The following is a 19,581-nucleotide window of genomic DNA, read 5'->3' as shown; positions in this document are numbered from 1 at the left end:
TCCCACCCCCTTTTCACCCTTGGTGTCCTTTGTTCTCTACGTCTGTGTCTCTATTTCTGCTTTGCAAATAGGTTCATCTGTATTATTTTTCTAGATTGCACATATATGCGTTAATATAGGATATTTGTTTTTCTCTTTCTGACTGACTTCACTCTGTATGACAGTCTCTAGGTCCATGCACGTCTCTGCAAATAGCACAATTTCGTTCCTTTTTATGGCTGAGTAATGTTCCATTGTATATATGTACCACATCTTCTTTATCCATTCGTCTATTGATGGGCATTCCATGAACTGGCTATTGTAAATAGTGCTGCAATGAACCTTGGGGTGCATGTATCTTTTCAAATTATGGTTTTCTCCAAGTATATGCCCAGGAGTGGGATTGCTGGGTCATATGGTAATTCTATTTTAGTTTTTTAAGGAACCTCCATACTGTTCTCCATAGTGGCTGCATCAATTTACATTCCCACCAACAGTGCAGGAGGGTTCCCTTTTCTCCACCCCCTCTCCAGCATTTGCTCTTTGTAGATTTTCTGATGATGCCCGTTCTGACTGGTGTGAGGTGATACCTCATTGTAGTTTTGATTTGCATTTCTCTAATAATTAGTGATGTTGAGCATCTTTTCATGTGCCTCTTGGCCATCTGTATGTCTTCTTTGGAGAAATGTCTGTTTAGGTCTTCCGCCCTTTTTTTGATTGGGTCGTTTGTCTTTTTGGTATTGAGCTTCATGAGCTGTTGTTATATTTTGGAGATTAATCCCTTGTCAGTTGCTTCGTTTGCAGATATTTTCTCCCATCCTGAGGGTTGTCTTTTCGTCTTGTTTATGGTTTCCTTTGCTGTGCAAAAGCTTTTAAGTTTAATTAGGTCCCATTTGTTTATTTTTGTTTTTATTTCATTGCTCTAGGAGATGGGTCAAAAAAGATCTTGCTGTGATTTATGTCAATCCAGAATTGCCTGGTCAGAACCAGTGAGGTCATTGGCCTGATAGACCCCTGCCACCCCTTAGTGTAAGGTGAGCATGCCACAAAAAATGCACTCTTATTTAGTAACTTCCTTGTCCCACCTCCTTCTGCCTGTAAGAGTCTTTCATTTTGTATAGCTCTCTGAGCATCTTTCTTTCTGCTATATGGGACACTGCCCAATTCATTAATTCTTGAATAGAGCCAATAAGATCTTTAAATTTTATTCAGTTGAATTTTTACCTTTTTAACACCTTTAATTCATGACAATTTATAATCTTCCATTTATGGAAATGGGTAAAATTTTTTTGAACAATTGCATTAAAACAAAAAGAATTAATTCATTTAAGAAAACTGCTCATAGGAACTTCCCTGGTGGCGCAGTGGCTAAGAATCCACCTGCCAATGCAGGGGACATGAGTTCGAGCCCTGGTCTGGGAAGATCCCATATGCTGCGGAGCAACTAAGCCCATGCGCCACAACTGCTGAACCTGCACTCTAGAGCTCATGAGCCACAACTACTGAGCCCATGGGCCACAACTTCTGAAGCCCGCATGCCTAGAGCCCGTGTTCCGCAACAAGAGAAGCCACCGCAATGAGGAGCCCGCACACCGCAACGAAGAGTAGCCCCCACTCGCCACAAGTAGAGAAAGCCTGCGTGCAGCAACAAAGACCCAGCACAGCCAAAAATAAATGTAAAAAAAAAGAAAACTGCTCATAATAGTACAGACGGTATGCTGATACGGCTAAAAATGTGATGTTAGCATGAGAATAACAGATTCCAGAAACACTGTATATGTCTAGGCTGCATTGAAAAATTTCATAGAATTCCAGGTTCATAGAATGTTGATCCAAGGTGGATGGCGCATGAGGGATCACCTCAGCCATCGCCACCCCTGCCTCTCACCACTCCCTTTCCAAAAAGGACGTTCCGAAGTCACCCTGTGGGTTTCCAGACCTCTGGTCCGCCAGTGCAGCGTTCGCCACCATGAAGACTCTGCCTGATTAATCCCACGATTAATGGACAGAGTCCAGTTGAATGGTCCAGTAGGACATGGGCTCAGACTTGTCTAGTGCTTGTTCTAGTATGTGCTCTCCATGTATCTGTTGAGTGAATTGATGGAGATGGCAGGGGTCTGATTTGGAGCTTAGAGGTGTCTTCTTTCCCAAGACCTGCCCAGCTACTTAGGCATTAAGGCCAGTATTGGATTTTCCTCTTCAGACTAGTTCCATATGGGAGTTTCCCAAGTTAAAAGCTGTAATCTCTATCAAATGCCACTGAAACAAGAGCTGTATCACTTACAGCTGGTGCAGCCCAGGGAGCGGGCACAGGTTAAGCAAACTGAGGTCTGGCTTGATGCCTTACCCATTTCTGCAGAGTCATCGTGAGCCAGGAGTGGGCATGCAGGCTGCAGACACTTCAAGGTCTGGGCATAGCTGCGCGTGTTTGCGGAACTGTGGGTGTCACAAGAGGGCATGTGATGGAACAGTGGGGCTGGGAGAATAATTCATCCTTACCTTTTATATTTTGCTAAGACAGCATCCTGCAGTCTTCATAGTCTAAGAGCCAGGTCTGTCTCAAGTTGCAAAGGCCAGCTGGCCAGGGCAAAAGGCAGGATGGTTTTGCCTTAACAGCTCTGTGTGTGTGTGTGTGTGTGTGTGTGTGTGTGTGTGTGTGTGTGTGTGTGTGTGTGTGTGTGTGTGTGTGTGCATGCACGTGTGTGAGTGTATGAGTGCAAAGTGATTAGAAACAGCTTTGTTTTCTGCTTAGGAAGACAGCCTGGGTTGTTCAGTGTGGATAGAGATAGGGGTGTTCTTTATTATGGTGTTCTTTAGGACCCATGTTTCTTTCCTGGTAAAAGGGAGGAGCCCAGCCCAGGTCAGTCTTTGTAGAAGCAGTCGCCTCTGGGGCCTGACTCTACTGCTGTCCCCAAACTCACCCCTCGCCGGCCTGCCACAGTGGCTAGAATGGGTGCAGATGAGCATCACTCTTAGAACTTGGATCTCCAAAAGCTTCATTTCAGCTACAACCTATGACATTGGCCAAGAACCCATGAGCTTTTCTAAGATTGTCATGTGCTTTATGGTTGCCCAATTCTTCCTAATGTCAATATTGGTCTGGCCTGGACAAGGTCAGTTTTGACAAATGACAGTTGGGAAACAGTGCAAGCATGGAGAAGGCACAGCTACCTCTTCAGTCTTCTGCCCTAGAGACAACCCCTTCACATCTGCTCCCTCTCCACGGACAAGAACAAAGTTCACATCTCACGACTCCGGTTAACACAATGTTTAGAGTAAGGTCTATAACACTGTGCAGCTTTTGTTCAGTTCTCAGCTCTTCCTCTTACTTGCTTTGTGACTGTGGGCCATTTCCTTGTCCTCACTGAGCACTGGGAGATCATAGTATCAATTCACAGGTTTATTTTGAGAACTAAGTGAGATCCTACATACAAAGCCCTCAGCACGGTCATTCCCACACTGTGAGTGCTCCGTAAATATTTGTCAAATGAATGTCTGAGTGAATAAAAGTGGAAAATACTAATAAAAACACTCGCAATATTATAGCCAGGAAATGGCTGTTGCAACACAAGTTAGAGGTATAACCTTCCAAAATTTTTCCTCCCCAAAGAAAGATAGTTTTTATATTATAATGGGATATTGTACATGACTAGATTTTTTATGTATTTTTAAAAATTTTTTTTATAAATTTATTTATTTATTTTTGGCTGCGTTGGGTCTTTGTTGCTGCACTGGGCTTTCTCTAGTTGAGGTGAGCGGGGCCTACTCTTCGTTGCGGTGCGTGGGCTTCTCATTGAGGTGGCTTCTCTTGTTGCGGAGCATGGGCTCTAGGCTCGCAGGCTTCAGTAGTTGTGGCGTGCAGCCTCAGTAGTTGTGGCACACGGGCCCAGTTGCTCTGCGGCATGTGGGATCTTCCCAGACCAGGGCTCGAACCCGTGGGTCCTGCATTGGCAGGCGGACTCCCAGCTGCTGCACCATCAGGGAAGCCCTAGATTTTTAAAAATATTTATTTATTGAAAGATTATCCACACACCATAAAATTCACCTTTCTAAGGCGTCCACTTCAGTGGTTTTCAGTATATTCACAGGGTTGTGCAACCATCACCACTATGTAATCCCAGAACATTTTCATCACCTCAAAGAGAAGCCTCTACGCATTAGCAGCTGCACATCATTCCCCCACCCCAGGCCTGCAGCAGCCACTAAACTACTTTCCACCTCTATGGATTTGCTTAATCTGGACATTTCATACAAATAGAATCATACAATATATGTCCTTTCATGTCTGGCTTCTTACATTAGCGTAATATTTTCAAGGTTCATCCATGTTTAGCATGTACCAGTACTTCATTTCTTTTTATGGCTGAATAATATTCCATTGTATAGATAGATATTATTTTATTTGTCCATTCATCAGTTCCTGGATATTTGGGTTCTTTCCACTTCGGGCCGTTGTGACTAATGCAGCTATTTGTGTACAAGTTTTTGTATAGATATGTTTTCAGCTGTTGTGGGTATATACCTAGGAGTGGAATTGCTGGGAAATCTGGTAACTTTGTGTTTGATTTTTTTTAATTTTTAAATTTTTTTGGCCTCATCACGTGGCATGCAGGATCCTCAGGGATCGAACCCGCGCCCCCTGCAGCGGAAGCATGGAGTCTTAATCGCTGGACCGCCAGGGAAATCCCTGTGTTTGATTTTTGAGGAATTGCCAAACTGTTTCCTAAAGCAGTCATAATTATATTATAATCTGTTTTCTTCCCCTTCACAATAGATCATGACTGCTTTTCCTTGTCAATAAATAGAGGTGTGTATGACTTCCCTCGTGGCTCAGTGGTTAAGAATCCGCCTGCCAATGCAGGGGACATGGATTCGAGCCTTGGTCAGAGAAGATCCCACATGCCACAGAGCAACTAAGCACATGCGCTACAACTACTGAGCCCGCGTGCCACCACTACTGAAGGCCCCGCACCTAGAGCCCGTGCTCTGCAACAAGAGAAGCCACCCCAGTGAGAAGCTCGCGCACCACAAAAAAGAGCAGCCCCCGCCCACCTCAACTAGAGAAAGCCCACGCACAGCAACAAAGACCTAACGCAGCCAAAAATAACTAAATAAATAAATAGAGGTGTGCTTCACTAGTTTGAGTGAAAGCATAGTATTTCCTTAGCCAGCTGTACCAGAATGTATTTAGAGAATGTCCTACTGTTCAACATTTAATAATTCTATAAAACAGGCTTTGAGCATTTTCCTTGTGTCCCTAGTGAGTAAGTGGCACTTTCACAGGTGTACTCAGAACACTTTGTATCCCTCTACTTTGGTGCTTTCAGATTGCACTGCAATCTACCTATCACCTCTCCCTGCATCTGTCTTATTTATTACATAGTGAGTTCCTCCAGGAGATGGAACATGTCTTGAATTTATCTTTGTATCCATTGCACTTAGCATAGTGCCAGGTATTTGGTAAATGTTTGGAGAATGAATGAATAAATGAAATAATGAATAAATGGAAGGAAAGATGGAGGGATGGATGAATGAATAATTAGAACCAAAGACTATAGAGATGGAGTTCCTTTATTGTAAGAACATTCTGTCCAAAGATCCCTGCCTGGAGAGGTAATGAGTTCCCTGACCCTGCAGGTGTGCAAGAGGAGGCTGAGTCACTTAGCAGGAATACTGTGAAGTTAATTTAGGCATCAGAAGGGAGACTGAATGAAATTTAAGATGTTTCTAAAATAAGAGCATGGAACTCTATGAAATAAAAGCCCAGGGAAATGAAAAGATTTGCCCTTAATTCCCCAGCTGGGCAGCTGTGGGTCTGGGAGTTGCTCTGAAAGTTTTCAAATTGTTCTGAGGACCCCAGACCACAGCCTCCCCTTGTCCAAAGACCTCTGTGTGCTTGTGTCTGCCTTGGTAGCCCACAGTACACTAAGGTTAGAGTCCAGGAAGGGAGAAACACTTATGAAACAAATCGTTGAACCTGTAGGTGGCTACCTGTAATTGGAGAGTAAAGTCCGGGCTCTTGATTTAAAAGAAGGTAAATTCTGGGTGGGCGTGGCTTACAGCCCTAAACAGCAGCCCACGGGGAAGGGTGGGAGAGCTTTTCTGTTATTTCCAGATTAGGCTACTGAGCAACTGGGGCGGGAGCCTGTGCAGAGAGCTGGGGGCGGGGACTGGGGGCGGGGACTGGAACAGCCCCTTGGAGCAGGGCCGAGACCTGCGGGCACAAGAGCTGCTGTCCTTCCACGATGTGGCTCTTCGCTCTGGTCTTGTCCTCCCTCACCACTTTCATGGCTTTGGGTGAGTCCTCCTAAATTCAAATAGCGGGGGACCTTTGGAAATCCTTGTGTGGGACAAGGGGAAGGAGTGACAGGGGCGGTTCTGCAGCAGCGCACGCTCTGTGGACTTGGACCGTCTAGCCCAGCTGGTCCCCCGCAGCAGGAGACACAGTGGACGATAAACACCCTAGACTCGGCTGCACGCCGCCACACCAGAGGAGGACAACCAGCTAACCTCCTGGTTGGACAACCAGCTAACCTCAACCTCCAGTTGAGGACTTGGGAGAGTTCCATAGCTTTTTCTCTTGATTACTAATACGGACGTGGCCAAATCCTGGAGCTTAGCTTACCAGAATATTAATACCGCCTCTGGAGGCAGAGTGTGTGGGTTTGCATCCCAGCTCAGCACTTACTAGCACCGTGAGCTTAGGCAAAGGACTTCCTTTTTCTGTGCCTCAGTTTCCCCCTCTATAAAATGGGGGTGAAAGCTGTATCTACATCATTAGGCTGTTGTGAGGTTGAAATGGGCTGTTGTTTCTGAGAGAGTGCCTGGAATGGAGAGAGTGCAAAAAAGGGATAAAGAAGTTGTTTTAAAAGACAGTGTATTGGAAAAAAAAAAAAAAGTGTATTGGAACTTCCCTGGCGGTCCAGTGGTTAAAGACTCTGCACTTCTACTGCAGGGGGTGCAGGTTTGATCCCTGGTCGGGGAACTAAGATCTCGCAGGGCAGCCAGAAAAAAAAAGACAGTGTATTAATAGACAATTTGGGGTAGTCTAAGGCCCACAGATCAGGAACCAACTGTCATTGAAAAGATGGTTTATGACTCAATTTCCCCAGAGGAAGGAGTACGGAACTAACATGGGGGGCCTGGAGGTGAAGCCCTGGGTGGGTCATGAGACACAGGGAAGAAGGAGGAACTGGGGGTGAGGGGCTTTATCTTGGTTGCTGGGGGGAAGGAAGAGGTGAGGCAGGATAAGCAGGTTTGGGATTGGCAAAGTAGCCAATTTCAACAGGTTCTGGGGCTTAGGGACTGCACAGTTGTCAGGTACTTGGCCTGGAGTGATTAGGGCAGGATGATAGCGGCCAGATGTGGAGGGCCTGGTAAAGAAGGTAGTTGGGGTACAGGCTCTGGCACACTTGAAGGGGAAGTTCATTCCTATCATTAGGGATTGGCGAACTCTGGGAGGGGCAGTCCCTCCAGAATCAGCAAGGCCCCAGATGTCAAGGCATCAGAATACAGAACATAAAAGACCTGGTTAATGCAAGGGTGCGGCAAGGGACCTCAGAATGCATCTGTGCCATTTTATAGGTGGGGAAACTGAGACTCAGAGAGGGAAATGTACATGCCCAAGGTCAACCAGAAAATCATGCTCTGAATTCTATCTCTAACTCCTGAGTCCAGAGCCAGTGCTCTGGCTGTCAGTGCACTGACAGCCCAGGCTCCACTGGGTTTTCTCTTCTTCCTGGGCCTATGACACTGTGAGAGGCCTGGAACTGAGGGTAAGAGCAGAGTAAGAACCAAATTAGGGGCAGATTATTCCCTTACTGCTGTTTACCCCCTGGCAGGGCCATGCCACTTCCATCTTTAGAAAGTCCGTACTGGGAACTTCACTGGTGGCACAGTGGTCAAGAATACGCCTGCCAATGCAGGGGACACGGGTTTGAGCCCTGGTCTGGGAAGATCCCACATGCTGTGGAAACTAAGCACGTGCACCCCAACTGCTGAGCCTGCACTCTAGAGCCCACATGCCACAACTACTGAGCCCATACGCTGCAACTACTGAAGCCACGTGCCTTGAGCCCATGCTCTGCAACAAGAGAAGTCACCCAATGAGAAGCCCATGCACTGCAATGAAGAGTAGCCCCTGCTCACCACAACTAGAGAAAGCCCACGCACAGAAACCAAGACCCCACACAGCCAAAAATAAATAAAATTTTTTAAAAAAGAAAGTCCATACTGGCTGCCTCCATTTCCTCAGTTACTTCATCTGAAAAATGGGCATGTTGATGTCTACCTAGCAAGGCTTTTGTGAAGATTAGTTTAAAGGAACTGGAATGCCCATGTAGCACATAGTAAGTGCTCAATATACAAACATTACGTATAACACAAGTAACTGCTGCTGTTACCAGTATTGCCTATACCTCTCAGCCAATCGCCCACTTTTTCACCCTTGCCATTTGGACATCTGTCCACTTCATCTCTCTTGAGGGTTATCATCGGATTTGTCCGTAAGACCAAATCTGGGTTATTCTTTTCTATTCTGGCCACATACTTTGAGAGAGAGGTTGACCTTGTGTCTATATATAAAGGGGAACAATTGGGAGGCTGAGAGGCTGGAAATCATTTCCTGTTAGGATGCTTAAACAAACTGAAGCTGTTGAGGACGGACCAGAGAAGACTTGAGGGATGAGTATGAACATGGGTCACTAAGGCTGCCTGTCACATGAAGGTGCAGGATGTCCCAGAGCAGGTAGGACCAGGACTGATGTGGCAGCTTCAGGGAGACGCATTTCAGCTCAGTGAGAAAGAACTGTCTGCTCCACGAGAAGGGGACAGATGGAATCTGAGCCCGTCTCGCTCCCTCTGGATGACCGTGCTCAGAGCCAGCAGAAGGGGCCTCTTCAAGCTGATTGTGTCACTCTCTTTTACTCCAGTATGGTTCACTGCTGCTCATTTACCCACTAAATAAAGGCCGAATCACTGGCCTGGCGTTTGAGACCCTCCCAGACATGAACCTGTCTCATCCAGGGTTATGTTCCTCCCCCATTACTCTTCCTGACCCAAATGGGCCAATCGCTCTTCCTCAAGCAGGTCTTGCACTTTGCTGTCGCAGAGCCTCACCTCTGCACAATCTCATCTCTGTTTATACCTTTAAGCACCCTCTTCCACCTCCCCTTGTCACTCCTTCCACTACTGCAAGTCCCAGCTCCAAGGTCACTGCCTCCATGAAGCCACCAGTCAGAAGGCCTCACTCCCTCTTCTGTCTCCTATGGCACCTTACTTGGTACGTCTCTCAGGACACGGACCACTTTCTTCCCAGCAGTAGGGTCAGGTATGTATGTGGCTCATCCTCCACGTAAGGCCAGATTTCTGAGAAGAGCAGCCTGCTCTTGTTCATCCTCTCATCCAGCGTGCAGCTCGGCACCAGCGTCCAGTGATTGTTTCTAGATGCTCCTAAGTGTGGAAACTGAATGCCTTCTTCATTCCCAGTGGCTCTCCTTTTTGCATTTATGTCTTATTTGATGCTGTTATACCTCCAATTCCAATTCGCTCCTTCAGATAGCGCTGTGAGTTAGGAAGGACAGTTAGCTTCACTCTCTCTTACATAAGAAGAAACTGAGGCTTAGAGAGTTGAGGGGACATTCAAGATCACGTGGCAAAAGTAACAAAATTCACCCAGAATCCGGTTCACACCTTCACCACTGACATGTTCTCATTTCCTCTCAATGTCCAGCAGGGCAACCACCCTCACCGCCTGTTGTGGACACCGCGCAGGGCAGAGTCCTGGGGAAATATGTCAGCTTAGAAGGTTTTGCACATCCTGTGGCTGTTTTCCTGGGAGTCCCTTTTGCCAGGCCCCCTCTTGGATCCTTGAGGTTTGCTCCGCCGCAGCCTGCAGAACCATGGATCTTCGTGAAGAATACCACCTCTTACCCTCCCATGTAAGTCAAGGTGTGACTTTGGCATCTTCCAGTGGGGATGTTAGCCTCAAAGGGATGCAGGAAGGAGCCAAGGCGATCCTCTGAGTGGCTCATACTTTGTTCTGGAATCCTAAGATATTGTAGATCCTTACAAACATTTCAGAACTCTCACAGCATTCTAGAGCCCTTTATTCAACTAATATTTATTGAGCAACTTTGCCAGGCATTTTCTAGTTTCCTGGAATCTATTAGTGAACAGAACAAAGATCCCACCTTCATGGAGCTTGCATTCTAGCAGGGGCAGATAGATAGTAAACAATATGCAAATTAGTAAATAGACTATACAGTATGTTAGAATATGATAAGTGCTGTGGAAAAAAACAGAAAGTTGAGCAGGTGAGGGGTTTCAAAAGTAATGATTCTGTTAACCTAAAACAATAAAACAACCAGATATTTTACCAGCAAAACCAGAGATTTATTTGGGAGCAGCAAAGAATCACAATTGGGGACATGCAACTATGGCAAACCACATGCAAGTCTGGTAAAAGGAAAGGAAACTCTTTTATAGAGGCAAAGGGGAAGTTAGAAGGCACTGTTATAAACAAAACTCCATTGGAGGAAACTGGGAGTTTGTTATGTAGTGGCTTTTAATTGGCTGAGTAATGATAGTCTCTGATTGGCTGAGCTGTTGCCAGGCAAGGAGGAAATCTTTCTTGGGGTAAAGTCGTGTCACTTCTGGTCAGAGGTGCACAGTATGTCTCTTCCTAGGGGGATCTGTATTGAGGTGGAGTGATATCTTCCTGAGATCTCCCCCTCCTCACCTCCAGATTCCATTTTAGTGAGGGTTCTCTTTATTAATTTTCACAGTTCTATTCATTTTCCTTCTTGAACTTTACCATAGTGGGAAGTGAGGTGGGCCAGGAGATGTGTGGATGGGTAGTGCTTTGGGGTGTTGACTGGGCAAGTTCTCAACTCCCAAATGTGTCTGGCTACCTAGTCACAAGCAGAACAATGGTTGATGTGTTCTAGTTAGCTGGTCAGGTTGGGCAAGAAGACTCACAACTGTCCACCAAGGCACCTTAGATGTCTACAAGCATTGATTCAGACCATATTTATCTCAGCAAGAGATTTCTAATAATTTCCAGGGTCCTGCCTCTTGCTGAATTTTCTTTTCTTCTCTTCTCTCCTTACTCCCTTCCTTCCTTACTTCTTCCATTCTTTTAAAATAATATTCATTCTTTTTATTTCCTAATTGCAATTAATATGTTTTATTTATTTTTATTGCAAGTATACATTTAATTTCCTGATTGCAAGTAATAAGTAATACATACTTATTACATAAAAGTGAGAAAATATAGGTAAGTAAAGGTAAGAAAATGAAAAGCATACACCACCGAGCAAGAACTGTTGTTCATATTTTAGATTCTATTTTTCCAGTCTTTTATCTGTTGCATAATTTCTCCCTTAAAATGTAATCACATAATTTTCTGTACCCAATTCTAATGTGTGTGTTTTTTCCCCCACACCAAAAAGCAATTCTCACACACCATATGTGTGTCCAACAATTTAGCTAATTCTAATACTCTCTTCCTAGAGATAGCATCAGATTCCACAGATTAAGGGCTCAGCTCCACAATAGCTCCCTCTGCTTCGATGCCAGTTCCAAGTCCAAGTCGTCACCTATGCTTCTGACCAACTGGCTATAAATTAGAGGTTCCTGTGACCCCCTCCTTAGGTTCTATTAATTTGCCGTAGCAGCTCACAGAACTCAGGAAATTAGTTTTCTCACTAGATTACCAGTTTATTATGAAGGATATTAAAGGATACAAGCCACTGGCCAGATGAAGATATCCATAAGGTGAGGTCCCTAACAAAGGAGCATCCATCCATCCTTCTGGAGTTTGGGACCCAGCACGGTGGCACTTAGAAGAGTTCTGGTTCACCAACCAGGACGCCCTCTGAACCCTGTCCTTTTGGGTTTTATGGAGCCCTCATTACATGGGCAGGATGATTGAAAGCATTGGTCACTGGTGATTGATTCCTCTCCAGCCCATCTCCCCTTTCCAGAGGTCAGGGGGCTGTGGCGCAAAGTTCCAACCCTCTAATCACATGATTGTTCCTCTGGCAACCAGTTCCTGCTCTTAGATGAGGTCCAAAAGTGACCTCATTAACCCAACAGTATACACCACTCAGGAGATTTCAAGGGTTTTAAGAGCTCTTCAGGGCTTCCCTGGTGGCGCAGTGGTTGAGAGTCCGCCTGCCGATGCAGGGGACGTGGGTTCGTGCCCCGGTCCGGGAAGATCCCACATGCCACGGAGCGGCCGGGCCTGTGAGCCATGGCCGCTGAGCCTGCGCGTCCGGAGCCTGTGCTCTGCAACGGGAGAGGCCACAACAGTGAGAAGCCTGCCTATGGCAATTAAAAAAAAAAAAAAAAAAACTCTTCAGCAGAAACTGGACAAAGATCAAATACATATTTCTTCTTATATCACAATATCATATTACACGATACAGATACTTTATTTTGCTTTATTTATTTATTTTAATTTATTTATTTTTGGCTGCGCTGGGTCTTCGTTGCTGCATGCGTGCTTTCTGTAGTTGCAGCCAGCGGGGGCTACTCTTCGTTGTGGTGCACGGGCTTCTCATTGCGGTGGCTTCTCCTGTTATGGAGCACAGGCTCTAGGCACGCGGGCTTCAGTAGTTGTGGCGCATGGGCTCAGTAGTTGTGGCTCACAGGCTTAGGTGCTCCACGGCATGTGGGATCTTCCCGGACCAGGACTGGAACCCATGTCCCCTGCATTGGCAGGCGGATTCTTCACCACTGCGCCACCAGGGAGACCCCAAGACAAATACTTTAGATGCCTGTTTTGCTCATGAACGTATATCATGAACATCATTCTATGTCATTAAATATCACACCCCGACATTTAATAGCTGCATTACGTTGCATATTGAATCATAATTTATTTACTGCACCTTTTATTTGGGATTATTAATTGTTCTTGATGATTTTGATAATATAAGTAGCACTATGATGAATATCCTGTAGCTAAATCTTCATGCATGTTCATAAGTATTTTTGGATAAGTTCTAAGAAATAACATTTCCGAGTAAGAGTATTTTTAAAATTTCCCTTCAGAAATACTCCAACTGCACCCCTTTATTTAATATATGAAAACCTCCATTAACTGAATTTTAAACGATGTTTTGGGTTATTAAAAATGATTTTGGGCTATTGAATAGGCAAAATAACGATAATTTTTATTATCTTCGTCATTATATGTATGATTATTCTCTTTATTCTACATTTATCTGAATACTAGTGACATTGACTTATTTTTCTCTTTTTAAACTTTTGATTGTCTTCTTTTATGAATATTACGCCCCTTGCTTTGGTGATCTGGGGAAAGTTCCCCCAGGATGGAAATCAAGAGTTTATCTTTGGAGCTCTGACTCTGCCAATTGACAGCTGTGTCATCCAAGCACCTCAGTGCTTCAGTTACCTCGTCGACATACTGGAGGCAGTCATGCTGTTTTGTGGGGACACTGAGATCTGGAAATGTGGCTTATAAGGTCCTTGGAAACATAAGCACTACATAGTATGGTTCTTTCTGGCTGTGTGACCTTGGGCAAATTCTCTAACATCTCTGTGCCTCAGTTTCTCAACTGTAAAATGTGGATAATAATAGAACCTAAATCATGGGGCTGATGTGAAGATTAAATGAGTTAATACATAAGGAGTATTTAAAACAACAGTTGGTGAGAGAGCGCTGGAATCACAACTAACTGCTGAACAATCATTGACAGGAAGACACTGGAACTCACCAAAAAGATACCCCACATCCAAAGACAAAGGAGAAGCCACAATGAGACTGTAGGAGGGGCACAATCACAATAAAAACAAATCCCATAACCGTTGGGTGGGTGACTCACAAACTGGAGAACACTTATACCACAGAAGTCCACTCACTGGAGGGAAGGTTCTGAGCCCCACGTCAGGCTTCCCAACATGGGGGCCCGGCAATAGGAGGAGGAATTCCCAGAGAATTAGACTTTGAAGGCTAGCGGGATTTGATTTCAGGACTTTGACAGGACTGGGGGAAACAGAGACTCCACTCTTGGAGGGCACACACAAAGTAGTGTGCGTATGAGAACCCAGGGGGAAGGAACAGTGACCCCATAGGAAACTGAACCAGACCTACCTGCTAGTGTTGGAGGGTCTCCTGCAGAGGTGGGGGGTGGCTGTGGCTCACTGCAGGGACAAGGACACTGGCAGCAGAAGTTCTGGGAAGGACTCTTTGGTGTGAGCCCTCCCAGAGTCCACCATTAGCCTCACCAAATAACCTGCAGGGTCCAGTGCTGGGTTGCCTCAGGCCAAACAACCAACAGGGAGGGAACTCAGCCCCACCCATCAGCAGACAAGCAGATTAAAGTTTTACTGAGCTCTGCCCACCAGAGCAACACCCAGCTCTACCACCACCAGTCCCTCCCATCAGGAAGCTTGTACAAGACACCTAGATAGCCTCATCCAACAGAGGGCAGACAGCAGAAGCAAAAAGAACTACAGTCCTGCAGCCCATGGATCGAAAACCACATTCACAGAAAGAGAGACAAAATGAAAAGGCAGAGGAATATGTTCCAGATGAAGGAACAAGATAAAACACCAGAAAAACAACTAAATGAAGTGCAGATAGGCAATCTTCCAGAAAAAGAATTCAAAATAATGATAGTGAAGATGATCCAGGACCTAAGAAAAAGAATGGAGGCAAAGATTGAGAAGATGCAAGAAATGTTTAACAAAGACCTAGAAGAATTAAAGAAAAAACAGAGATGAACAATACAATGACTGAAATGAAAAATACACTGGAAGGAATCAATAGCAGAATAACTGAGGCAGAAGAACGGATAAGTGACCTGGAAGACAGAATGGTGGAATTCACTGCCACGGAACAGAATAAAGAAAATAGAATGACAAGAAATGAAGACAGCCTAAGAGATCTCTGGGACAACATTAAATGCACCAACATTCGCATTATAGGAGTCCCAGAAGGAGAAGAGAGAGAAAAAGGACCCCAGAAAATATTTGAAGAGATTATAGTTGAAAACTTCTCTAACATGGGAGAGGAAATAGCCACCCAAGTCCAGGAAACGCAGAGAGTCCCAGACAGGATAAACCCAAGGAGAAACACGCTGAGACACATAGTAATCAAATGGACAAATATTAAAGACAAAGAAAAACTATTAAAAGCAACAAGGGAAAAATGACATATAACATACAAGGGAACTCCCATAAGGTTAAGAGCTGATTTCTCAGCAGAAACTATAAGCCAGAAGGGAGTGACACAATATTTAAAGTGATGAAAGGGAAGAACCTACAACCAAGGTTACTCTACCCGGCAAGGATCTCATTCAGATTCGATGGAGAAATCAAAAGCTTTACAGACAAGCAAAAGCTAAGAGAATTCAGCACCACCAAACCAGCTCTGCAACAAGTGCTAAAGGAACTTCTCTAAGTGGGAAACACAAGAGAAGAAAAGGACCTACAAAAACAAACCCATAACAATTAAGAAAATGGTAATAGGAACATACATATTGATAATTACCTTAAATGTGAATGGATTAAATGCTCCAGCCAAAAGACACAGGCTCACTGAATGGATACAAAAACAAGACCTGTATATATTGCTGTCTACAGGAGACCCACTTCAGACCTACGGACACATACAGACTGAAAGTGAAGGGATGGAAAAGGATATTCCATGCAAATGGAAAGCAAAAGAAAGCTGGAGTAGCAATACTCATATCAGATAAAATAGACTTTAAAATAAAGAATGTTACAAGAGAGAAGGAAGGACACTACATAATGATCAAGGGATCAATCTAAGAAGAAGATATAACAATTATAAATATATATGCACCCAATATAGGAGGACCTCAATACATAAGGCAAATGCTAACAGCTATAAAAGAGGAAATCGACAGTAACACAATAATAGTGGGGGACTTTAACACCTCACTTACACCAATGGACAGATCATCCAAACAGAAAATTAATAAGGAAACAGAAGCTTTAAATGACACAATAGACCAGATAGATTTAATTGATATTTATAGGATATTCCATCCAAAAATGGCAGACTTACACTTTCTTCTCAAGTGCACGTGGAACATTCTCTAGGATAGATTACATCTTGTGTCACAAATCAAGCCTCGGTAAATTTAAGAAAATTGAAATCATATCAAGCATCTTTTCTGACTACAACACTATGAGATTAGAAATCAATTACAGGGAAAAAAACATAAAAAACACAAACACTTGGAGGATAAACAATACATTACTAAATAACTAAGAGATCACTGAAGAAATCAAAGAGGAAATCAAAAAATACCTAGAGACAAATGACAATGAAAACATGACGATCCAAAACACATGGGATGCTGCAGAAGGAGTTCTAAGAGGGAAGCTTGTAGCAATACAATGCTACCTCAAGAAACAAGAAAAATCTCAAATAAACAATCTAAACTTTCACCTAAAGGAACTAGAGAAAGAAGAACAAACAAAACCCAGAGTTAATAGAAGTAAAGAATTCATAAAGACCAGAGCAGAAGTAAATGAAATAGAAACAAAACAGTAGCAAAGATCAATAAAACTAAAAGATGCTTCTTTGAGAAGATAAACAAAATTGATAAACCTTTAGCCAGACTCATCAAGAAAAAGAGGGAAAGGACTCAAATCAATAAAATTAGATTAAAAAGGAGAAGTTACAACAGAAACCACAGAAATGCAAACCATCATAAGAGACTACTACAAGCAACTCTATGCCAATAAAATGGAGAACCTGGAAGAAAGGGACAAATTCTTAGAAAGGTATAACGTTCCAAGACTGAACCAGGAAGAAACAGAAAATATGAATAGACCAATTACAAGTAATGAAATTGAAACTGTAATTAAAAATCTCCCAACAAACAAAAGCCCAGGACCAGATGGCTTCACAGGTGAATTGTATGAAACATTTAGAGAATAGCTAACACCCATCCTTCTCAAATAGCTAACACCCATCCTTCTCAAACTCTTCCAAAAAATTGCAAAGGAAGAAACACTCCCAAACTCATTCTACGAGGCCACCATCACCCTGATACCAAAACCAAATAAGATACTACAAAAAAAGAAAATTACAGACCAATATCACTGATGAATATAACTGCAAAAATCCTCAACAAAATACTAGCAATCAGAATCCAACAACACATTAAAAGGATCATACAGCATGACAAACTGGGATCTATCCCAGGGACACAAGGATTCTTCAGTATATGCAAATCAATCAATGTGATACACCATATTAACAAACTGAAGGATAAAAACCATATGATCATTTCAATAGATGTAGAAAAAGCTTTTGGCAAAATTCAACACTGATTTATGATTAAAAACTCTCCAGAAAATGGGCATAGAGGGAACCTACCTCAACATAATAAAGGCCATATACGACAAACCCATTCTCAATGGTGAAAAACTGAAAGGATTTCCTCTAAGAACAGGAACAAGACAAGGATGTCCACTCTCACCACTATTATTCCACGAAGTTTTGGAAGTCCTAGCCACAGAAATCAGAGAAGAAAAAGAAATGAAAGGAATACAAATTGGAAAAGAAGAAGTAAAACTGTCACTGTTTGCAGATGACATGATACTATACAGAGATAATCCTAAAGATGCTACCAGAAAACTACTGGAGCTAATCAATGAATTTGGTAAAGTTGCAGGATCCAAAATTAATGCACAGAAATCTCTTGCATTCCTATACACTAACAGTGAAATATCAGAAAGAGAAATTAAGGAAACAATCCCATTCACCATTGCAACAAAAAGAATAAAATACCTAGAAATAAACCACCTAAGGAGGTAAAAGCCCTGTACTCAGAAAACTATAAGACACTGATGAAAGAAATCAAAGATGACACAATCAGATGGAGAGATATACCATGTTCTTGGATTGGAAGAATCAATATTGTGAAAATGACTCCACTACCCAAAGCAACCTACAGATTCAATGCAATCCCTATCAAATTACCAATGGCATTTTTTATAGAACTAGAACAAAAAATCTTAAAATGTGTATGGAGACACAAAAGACCCCGAATAGCCAAAGCAGTCTTGAGGGGTAAAAAACGGAACTGGAAGAATCAGACTCCCTGACTTCAGACTATACTACAAAGCTACAGTAATCAAGACAATATGGTACTGGCACAAAAACAGAAATATAGATCAATGGAACAGGATAGAAAGCCCAGAGATAAACCCACGCAGTTATGGTCAACTAATCTCTGACAAAGGAGGCAAGGATATACAATGGAGAAAAGACAATCTCTTCAATAAGTGGTGCTGGGAAAACTGGGCAGCTACATGTAAAAGAATGAAATTAGAACACTCCCTAACACCATACACAAAAATAAACTCAAAATGGATTCAAGACCTAAATGTAAGAGTGGACACTATAAAATTCTTAGAGGAAAACATAGGAAGAACAGTCTTTGACAAAAATCACAGCAAGATCTTTTTTGACCCACCTCCTATAGTAATGGAAATAAAAACAAAAATAAACAAATGGGACCTAATTAAACTTAAAAGCTTTTGCACAGCAAAGGAAGCCATAAGAAAGACGAAAAGACAAACCTCATAATGGGAGAAAATATTTGCAAATGAAGCAACTGACAAAGGATTAATCTCCAAAATTTACAAGCAGCTCATGCCGCTCAATATCAAAAAACAAACAACGCAATCCAAAAATGGGCAGAAGACCTAAATAGACATTTCTCCAAAGAAGGTATACAGATTGCCAACAAACACATGAAAGGATGCTCAACGTCACTAATCATTAGAGAAATGCAAATCAAAACTACAATGAGGTATCACCTCACACCAGTCAGAATGGCCATCATCAAAAAATCTACAAACAATAAATGCTGGAGAGGGTGTGGAGAAAAGGGAACCCTCTTGCACTGTTGGTAGGAAAGTAAATTGATACAGCCACTATAGAGAACAGTATGGAGATCCCTTAAAATACTAAAAATAGAGGGGCTTCCCTGGTGGCACAGTGGTTGAGAGTCCGCCTGCCGATGCAGGGGACGCGGGTTCATAACCTGGTTCGGGAAGATCCCACATGCGGCTGGGCCCGTGAGCCATGGCTGCTGAGCCTGCGCGTCCGGAGCCTGTGCTCCGCCATGGGAGAGGCCACAACATTGAGAGGCCCGCGTACCAAAAAAATAAATAAATATAAATAAATAAATAAAGGAGATGAGCTCCCTGGAAAAAACAAAAACAAAAAAACTACAAATAGAACTGCCATACGACCCAACAATCCCACTACTGGGCATATACCCTGAGAAAACCATAATTCAAAAAGAGTCATGTACCAAAATGTTCATTGCAGCTCTATTTACAATAGCCAGGACGTGGAAGCAACCTAAGTGTCCATCGACAGATGAATGGATAAAGAAGATGTGGCACATATATACAATGGAATATTACTCAGCCATAAAAAGAAATGAAATTGAGTTATTTGTAGTGAGGTGGATGGACCTAGAGTCTGTCATACATAGTGAAGTAAGTCAGATCAGAAAGAGAAAAACAGATACCGTATGCTAACACATATATATGGAATCTAAGGAAAAAAATGGTCATGAA

General features: G+C 43.1%; 1 protein-coding gene across 2 annotated transcripts in view; it reads left to right on the top strand.

The window, feature by feature from the left end:
* The first annotated feature begins 6,075 nt into the window (after positions 1-6,075).
* The window catches only part of LOC309976918 (liver carboxylesterase-like), a 36,844-nt gene continuing 23,338 nt past the window's right edge, over positions 6,076-19,581 (top strand). The window contains exons 1-2 of one of the 2 annotated variants that reach the window (XM_082862763.1): positions 6,076-6,276; positions 9,713-9,917. In XM_082862763.1, the coding sequence (XP_082718889.1) occupies positions 6,225-6,276; positions 9,713-9,917 (257 nt within the window). In that variant the 5' untranslated portion in view covers positions 6,076-6,224. Of the gene's footprint in view, positions 6,277-9,709; positions 9,918-19,581 lie in introns of both variants that reach the window. The other variant, XM_082862762.1, reaches the window with a different exon arrangement.

The sequence above is a fragment of the Leucopleurus acutus genome (genome assembly GCF_964270905.1).
Source record: "Leucopleurus acutus genome assembly, chromosome: 20".
NCBI lineage: Eukaryota > Metazoa > Chordata > Mammalia > Artiodactyla > Delphinidae > Leucopleurus > Leucopleurus acutus.
This window is presented reverse-complemented; position numbering and strand designations above follow the sequence as displayed.